The sequence below is a fragment of the Cornus florida genome, unplaced genomic scaffold (genome assembly GCF_030987335.1).
Source record: "Cornus florida cultivar Cherokee Brave unplaced genomic scaffold, ASM3098733v1 CherokeeBrave_3.0.0_Hap2_Chr04, whole genome shotgun sequence".
Lineage (NCBI taxonomy): Eukaryota > Viridiplantae > Streptophyta > Magnoliopsida > Cornales > Cornaceae > Cornus > Cornus florida.
Genome location: NW_026775574.1, coordinates 89,762,971 through 89,771,688, shown reverse-complemented (window position 1 = coordinate 89,771,688; position 8,718 = coordinate 89,762,971). Strand labels below are relative to the sequence as shown.

The following is an 8,718-nucleotide window of genomic DNA, read 5'->3' as shown; positions in this document are numbered from 1 at the left end:
TAACCGGTGGATTGAGAAGGATATATCATGTCTTTTCACTATGAGGCAGTAGGAGGGGGTAGCCTTCAGGCCTTTGTCACCAGAATTAATCTGGAAATGAGCATAGTGATTGATTGCCACCTATCATCAGCAGCACATGCGTTTAAACTCGCCATGACTAGAGGGACTTAGTTTTATACGTTCTTGGTAGTGGCGACGCTTAAGACTATAGACAAACATTCAAGAGCGCAAGGCTACGCGCATCTCAAGGAGGATGAGGCAATCAATACAAAGAGGACCACAATGGTTACAATGGAAAACAAGTCAAGAGCAAAGATAACTACTCAGAGACGCCCTAATAACACAACCCCGAATGACGCCTTGGAAAACAAAAAAGAGGCAACGAGAGAATGAGATAGTCACACCACTCAAGGTCATTTTGGCACGGCTGTATCAAGAGAATAAAGGGATGTTCTGAGCATCTCAACCAATCAGACAGCCGATCGAACAAAGGGATCAATCCAAGCACTGTTCGTTCCATAGTGACATCGGACACCAGACAAATGAGTGTAGGAACTTGAGGAGGCAAGTTGAGATGAGAATTGCAAAGAGAGACTTGGCCAACTTTGTCTAGGATAAGGATTAGAACCTCCAGGATGATCACCCAAAGCAGAATGCAAGGGCGAACCCTCACGAGGGACAGCCAGTCCTCATAATTAATGCGATTCATGGGCAACCTAAAGCCGGGGACAAGTAAGAGGAATTAAGATGAACGCGACTCAGGCAAGCTCACAAGATAAGAATGATAGGGAGCGTGAATATGGTCTGCCAAGACAAGGACGTGGCCTTGATCAAATTCGACAAGGATGACCTTCAGAGGAAACAGACACCACATGAGGACTCATTGGTGATCAACCTAATGGTGTCGAATTGCCTGATCAAAAGGGTTTTGATGGATCCTGGCAGCAACACCAATATCATAACCAAGGTGGCATTCTAGCAATTGATGATAGATCCAAGCAGGTTATACAGGGAATCCTTTGGTATTTTTGACGGTAGGAGAGTGGAACCTATTGGAGTTGTCGAGCTGCTCGTATGTGCTACACGACGGAACCTGGAAGAGAACTTCGTCATTGTTTATGTGTACCCTTCTTACAACCTCCTGATGGGAATTTTGAAACATTATTATTATTATTTTTTTGAATTCCGTTTTGGCAAGTAGGTTTAAAAAGTTTGAAACAGGAGCCTCCAAAAATTTTGGACACCGGGCTTGGAGGCCCACTATGTTGTAACAAAATTTGTTTATATATATATATAAACATACAAATCCATACACAAGTAAAAAAGATGTAAATTTCTACCTTGCGTTTTTAGCAAATATTGAGGCGGGTCTTGTGCTTTTCTCCATGGCACTTGACAAATAAATATGCAGATCCAAGATGAAAATAAGAATTACTTTTTGTTCTGCACAGAGAAGAAAAGAGGACAACTTAACCTATAAAACAAACGGGCTCGTTCATACTCTAAGTTGAATTAGGGTTTGCTTGTACTTTTCGTGTCTTTGTAAGTCTAGTAAATTTATTACTCCATATATGGTAAGTGAAGTTTCTTTTCTTTTCTTTTCTTTTCTTTTAATTCGCTTTAATTGGTAAGTAGGTTTTAAGGATTATTACAAATATATGGATTTATGAATCCATATTTATCATTTGATAGAATCAAAGTCATATTTTTTGAAGTTAAAATGCTGATGTATACATTGGAAAGCATTATTTGTTGTTCAAACTACCCTTACTATTTTTATGTACCACTTTTATTTTGGACATAAAGGTATCACTTTTATGCACACCATTTTTTCTACAACACAAAAAAATGATACCGACAACAAAAAGTGGTATGTTCTTGCACAACTGGTACAACAAGAGACACTTATGTTGTGCACAACAAGAGGTACCTATGTGTATAAAAGTGGTACCTCTATGTTCAAAACAAAAGTAATATTTGAAAATAATAGGGTAATTTGGGCAAATGCATGGTATTTTTCTATTTTCACTTCAACATCTTGATCAATTCAAATTTTTTTTTAGGCATTATGACTTTGACTCCCTCGAATGAGTAAATATGGGTCCACACCATGAATGAGCAATAATCCCTAGGTTTGAAAGTTTTGAACCTGCTTCGACCCAATGTTTCATCTGATATCCAATTTATCCCACTCAAGGCCCAATTGCCCAAGCCCCAATTGCCCAAGCCCACTGAGCCGCTGTTACTTTACTCTCACTGGCAGTAATTATATACGCATAATAACTAAGGCTTAAATGCTTTTTTTACCCCTGTTTTCCATTTGATTAATTTTAATTAAGCTATATACCCCAGGTTTTTTTTTTTCCCTCCTCCCCTAGCTGTATACATTAAAATATCTATGTTTATATTTTATAGAACAATACTTAGATCCTTATTAGTGAGGATCTACAACATACTTACGGTTAATGTGGACTAATAATAAATTGACACGTACTATTTTAATTACCAATCATAAATGGTAATCAAATCATTATCTCTAATTTGGTTAGTGAATATCTATCTATCATCTTTGATTTGGTAATTAAAAATCATATCAATTTATTATTGGTCTATATAAGCGGTGAGTATGTTGTAACCTGGGCAGCACTAAAGTGAAGGTAGTGTCCCATGTGCCTTGGTCAAAATTTAAAATTTATACAAATACAAAAACCAATTAATTGAATAAACCCTAACATCATTCTAAGTCATTCTTATGATCCAAGTCCAACAATCAATTATTCTCCGGCTTGTTTTTAAGTTCTTTGCAAACCCAAATCCAATAGGGTTACAATCAATTGCTCTGCTCTCAAATTGCTTTATCTTAATCACACATGACCATGGCGAAATATAAAGTAGGACTATATATATATATATATATGATCCAAAGCCACATTCTGAGAAAGGCAAACCCAAATCCAACAAACAATTGTTCTCCTGCTTGATTTCAAGGTCTTCACGACCCCAAATCCAATACTCAATTGCTTTGTTTTCAAGTTGCTTCATCTTCATCACACATGACCATGATAGAGATATAAGGTAGAACTAATAATTATAGAACAATAACATAAAATCAAATACCCATTCTAGATCTGTGCTAGATGCAAAATTATTCTTAAAATTAAAGAGTGAACATGTAATTCCTTTTTTTAGAAATTCAAAACAAACATGATTTATATATGTATGTCTATATATATAAAGTATATAGTCCACCATTCGGCCTGAAATCACGGCGTCATGAAAAGGCAAACCCATATAGGATTGAAAGTTGAATCAGGAACAGACAGTGAACAAATTCATGTAGTTAGAAGTGTGAAACTAACTACGTAGTTCAACTTCAGGGGTCTCTTCGCAATATTATTTGATAAAAAGCCATAAAATGTATATAATAATGATATACATATACACAATGTTCCAAGTAGTGAACATAAATGATATATGTATCTATATATATTCATTTGCTGTGACATTTCTTCTTTTATCCTTTTGTTGGACTAACCTGGACATGCGTGGATTGATGGGCCAAAGCTGTTTAATGCACTTTCAATTTACTTTAATGATAGGAAAAACCATTAAAACTACTCCCTCTTCCCCAACTTGCTAGGCTAGAAGGATTTTAATAATATTTTTAGTACATTGATATGAGGTGAATTTTCAAATTTATCCTTTTTAAAAGGCCAAAAAGTACCACTCCGTAATAAGATTTTGGGACGAAGCAAGGAGTAAACTTCGTACCTCCACAAAACTATATATATATATAAAGAACACTTTTAATAAAAGGAAAACCTTATTTTTATATTTAAAAAATGTTTATAAATAATATTCCCTCCGTCCCAATTTTAGTGTCACGTTTGGAGAGAAGTAATTTTTAAAGGGACATATGGAACATGCCTTGTCACCCTAGAAAGTTACTAAATTGTTCTTTTAAATTTAGAATGTTTAAGTTTAAAATTTAAAACTTAAAGAACATATATGAAAAGTTGTGAAATATATTATTTAAAAAAGGAAGTTGGACACTTATTTTGGGACAGATAAAAAGGGAAAGCATGACACTTATTTTGGAATAGAGGGAGTAAAAAATTCTTACACTTCTATATGTAGTAAATATAGATCATAGATAGATACTGATACTTGCTCCAACAAGAAGTATGTACTTGTAACATATAATCAAAGAATTATAGGATTACTAAAGCTACTCCAGCAGGAAGTTTCTTTCGGAAATGCTTGGCACGCTTTCTTGCTGCTTTTCTTTCCTTGGTATCCTCATGCTCCCATGGAGTTCCTATTAGAAATGGTCTGTGAGAATCAAAAGTAATCTTCTCAAGCACGACGGCGTTCTTGATTAAATACATAGCAAGCTCAGCATCATTTGTACGCCCAACAAACCCGATGAATTCCACCACCTTAAGATACTGATGGGGCCGAGACGCAAAACTTTGTCGTATTCTTTGCTGCCTTCTCTTGAGTAATTCCAACTGTAACAAGGAGGAATGGAGTCATACAATGACATATACATTTAAGTAGATCATTAGCATACAAAACCAAAATACCAAGTATCAAATCGTAACTCAGGACAAGTTAGAATCATGACATTGCTAGACTCAATAGAATAGCCAAAACAGGCTCCATTTAGATTGAACATATTCTGTTATATGACATTAGTCACCCTGCTGTAGCAACCATAAAATTCATCAAGCATTAAAGAAACAAAATCAAGAAAAGTTTAATTGCTTAGGAATGACAACATGATTACATTAGTATTCCACGTCCGTTACAAAGACACAAAATGATAAAAGCAAAGAAGAAGAGAATACATGCAGCTTTAGAGATGGATTCACACTGTTTTGAAAAGGGTCCTAAGGTAATTGAACAATCATGAGAATAAAGCAAGAACGACCATGTAAAACTCTCGGGCAGAATTATTAAATCAACATGGGAACAACATTAACAAAATTCTTGATCAATTGGGAGACTAGATCAAAGCTAAACATTGTAAGAGCATTTTTCCTATTACTGGTAAAATTATCATTTGTAATAGCAATAAAGAAGTAATTACTTGGGAAAATTGAAATCTTTTAAGCCGAAGTCCAAATGAATCAAAGTTTCCAATTGAAAATTCAATTTCAAAAGAAACAAACCTCACATTTTTAGAAATGAGACTTATTACCTGTAACACAAATTTATTCAAGAAAGGGCACGCCTCTATCAAGAGAGCAAAAACTAGAAGACTTTGATATTCACTTGTAACATAAATTTTCAACTCCAGTTGCTTGAGCTTATCAAAGACTGGAAATTTAGCAAACTTGATACCATTCTGAATAAACCCAAAGAAAAAATAGTAAATCAGCACAAATTGATAATTATGGTTAAAAATGAATAAAATAAAAATTAAGGGGAGGAGATAAAAAGAATTAGTTAAACTAACTAACCTCAACGGAGGTCATGGTCAACGTAAGGCTCTCTAGATGAGAAAGATAGCTTGAAATCTCGAAAAAGTTATAAATTAGATAATCGTAGTAATCACCCCCAATATTCAGTTCAACAAGCTCGTTGACGTTCTTAAATGGCTGGCTTATTTTTGGTCCAGAGTAGTTAAATGACACTAGATTCATAGCAGAAATTTCAATACTTTCCACATTGTCGCAGTAAGTTATCTCCAAGCGCTTCAATTTGAGAGAGTGAACTTTCAGATTTACCAAACATTCGGAGTTCGCCACAGACAACTGCTCCAAAAATGGGCAGTTAGTTAAGAAGTCCTCAAGAACTTGTCCAGTTACATTCACGTCTTTGAGCAGGAGATTGGTCAGCGAATTGCACCTAGTAAACCCAAGGGACAATGAATGCAGGTGATTTGTAATTCGGTCTGTGTCAGGAAAATTGTAACCCTCAGTGGTTCTCCCAGGTTGAAACAAGTCTAAATCAAGCCTTTTTACTCTCTTTTCGATTGCAAAGTTAACCCAGTTGTCGATATCAAATCTACAAGTTTTATCGAGATCAAATTGAACTCTGAATTGATCTATACATGGACCATTGAACGAGTTCAAGACTTGATTAACCCAACTTAAATAAAAAGGCCTACCTTCTTCAAGTTCCTTATCTTCCAGTTCTAGTCCATATATAATATGTGAGGCATCAAAGTTCAAATCAGTAATGTAAGTCCACACATACCTCCATCTCTTTGAAAGCAGGCTACTTCTTCCAGCTTCTTTCATTGTCAATAGTGACAAGATGGAAACGAGTATAACATCAGGAAGTCCACTAATGCGATCCTCCAAACACAACCCTCCTCCTTTATCATCCTTCTCACTATTCCAATAAAAGATTAAAATAATAATAATAATTAAAAAACTGTGAGTTAACAGAAACACCATAGTAGTGCTGATTTTTTGTAACAAAATATCTTCATTTATTTAAAAATAAAAAATATAAAAGAGGCATAGAAATCCATAGATACAGAAGTTAAAAAAGATGGTACCTTGCGTTTTGAGCACAACATATTGAGGTGGTTTTCTCCATGGGATTTGAACTTACAGTTTTCTGCATAATTTTAACAAATAATTCTGCAGATCCAATAGGAGATAGCAGCAGGAGAAGATGAACTGATTAGAGAGATATAAAAACCAAAAAAGAGAGCAAAAGAAAAAAAAGAGCGAGAGCAATTTTGTGTTGAGTCTGGAAAAGAAAACAACTTTATATAGATTAAGGGCGTTAGATTGAGTCTGGAAAGTGATGTTAAATTGGGTTATTACCAACTTGGAAAGTAGTAATTCTGTAGTATGTTTCCTACTAGGATTAGGCAACTAAATAAATAATACTGGTTTAACCGATCTTTTGTTTCTCACAAGAAGGAAAAAGAAAATTTACGGAACAAATTTGCAAGATCTTGTAGATTCCTCCTATTTTGCTGATTCTTAAAAAAAATAAAGAAAAAATCCGATCTTTTGTTTCTCACCAGAAGGAAAAAGGAAATTTACAGAACAAAATTTCATAATGAAAGCAAAACTTACAAGATCTTGTAGATTCCTCCTATTTTGTCTCTGAAAATTTACAGAAGGGATTTTCATGATAGAAACAAAAATTTACAAAATCTTGCGCCTTCAGATCATCATCCTTGAGAGAGAGAGAGAGTTGGGCTCTGAACTGAACATCTCATCTGACACAGGTTATTATTATGTGTCGACAACGGTTGAGATGCTTTTAAATGTAAGGGTTGTGAGATTGGTTAATGAATTAACTTTTTGGGCTTGCCATTGAAATGATGTGAGTTGGGCTCAACCTTTTAATATGGAGAATACTTAGTAAAATACCATTGGGCCTTTCAGTTAACCAGTTTCCAGGGTCTTACGCGGTTTTTTCATCTTGCATAGTCCACCACCACCATTACGTGATGAAGGCAAATAAAATAATTCTCAATTATAAAGGATAATTATTGACGTTTAATAAATAAATATATAAATTTGTAAATTAATCTGTCAAATTTTCTATTAAAAAAAAAAAAAAAAACTTCCAATTTGTGAATTCACGCCAATAAATTTAAACTAATTAAAAAATAAAGTTGATTCGAACGGTAAGTAATAAAATCACAACAAATTTCTTTCACAAATATGTTATAATGTATTATTCATTCACATCCTCACAGACATCCTAGATTTTAAGTGTACTACATAAATCTGGTCCAAGTCGTTTTTCAAGAGAAAAATAGAATAATCACAGGTTTTGCTTCAGGGCATATCAGAAAGGGAAAAAAAAAGCATTGATAGGCTTATTTCTTCATGCGTGTTGGGAAATACAGAAGTATTTGCTAATGTATTTCTTTTATAAATATGGATAAGAAATCGTGCTAATGATGCACAGCCCATTATTATTATTATTATTAAAATAATAATAATAATAAATAAATAAATAAAATCTCTCCACTTTACAATCGTACTAATAAATAGATTATACAAACATATAACTAATTAAAGGATCACCAAAGTTGCTCCGACAAGGAGTTTGGTTCAAAGTTTCTCAGTGCGCTTTCTTGTTACTTTTTTCTGCTTGGTCTTCGTAAACTCAAATGGAGGGTGTGCGAATATCAAAAGTAATCTTCTCAGAATTGAGAACACTCGTGATTAAATACATTGCAAGCTCAAGATCGGTTATTTGAGCAACGAACCCAATGAATTCCACCACCTTAAGATACTGATGGGGCCAACTTCTCACACTTCGCCATTTTCTTCTGTGATTGAGATTGACAAATGCAAGCTGTAACGAGGAGGAGGAGTAATGGAGTCATACAGTGCAAGTAAAGCTTTAGCATACAAAACCATTATAATAATAATTTAAGCTTTAAAAGACCGTGTGTGGATTGATGGGCTAAAGCTGTTGGACCATTTTAATACACTTTTAATTTACTTTAATGATAGGAAAAACCATTAAAACTACTCTCTCTTCCCTAACTTGTTAGGCTAGAAGGATTTTAATAATAATTTTAGCATATTGATAAGAGTGAATTTCAAATTTATCCTAAAGGCAAAAAAATACCACTCCGTAATCAGATTTTGGGACGAAGCAAAACTTCTTGGCCTCCACAAAACTCTCTCTCTCTCTCTCTCTCTATATATATATATATATATATAAAGAACACTTTTAATGATAGGAAAACCATATTTTTATATTTAAAAAAAGTATATAAATAAT

At 34.1% G+C, this 8,718-nt stretch overlaps 1 protein-coding gene across 2 annotated transcripts; it reads right to left on the bottom strand.

Moving 5' to 3' along the window:
• Window positions 1-4,070: 4,070 nt before the first annotated feature.
• LOC132303841 (F-box/LRR-repeat protein At3g59200-like) lies at window positions 4,071-7,223 on the bottom strand. 2 transcript variants are annotated; one of them, XM_059801286.1, is made up of 6 exons: window positions 7,044-7,223; window positions 6,512-6,596; window positions 6,205-6,342; window positions 5,466-5,853; window positions 5,204-5,350; window positions 4,071-4,511 (listed from the first exon to the last, which is right to left on the bottom strand). In XM_059801286.1, exons 2-6 carry the CDS (start codon window positions 6,577-6,579, stop codon window positions 4,212-4,214), a joined length of 1,041 nt encoding a protein of 346 aa, XP_059657269.1. In that variant the 5' UTR covers window positions 6,580-6,596; window positions 7,044-7,223; the 3' UTR covers window positions 4,071-4,211. The 2 variants fall into 2 exon arrangements, with proteins under 2 accessions (XP_059657269.1, XP_059657268.1); XM_059801285.1 differs by having other exon boundaries at window positions 5,466-6,342.
• Between the last annotated feature and the right edge of the window lie 1,495 nt (window positions 7,224-8,718).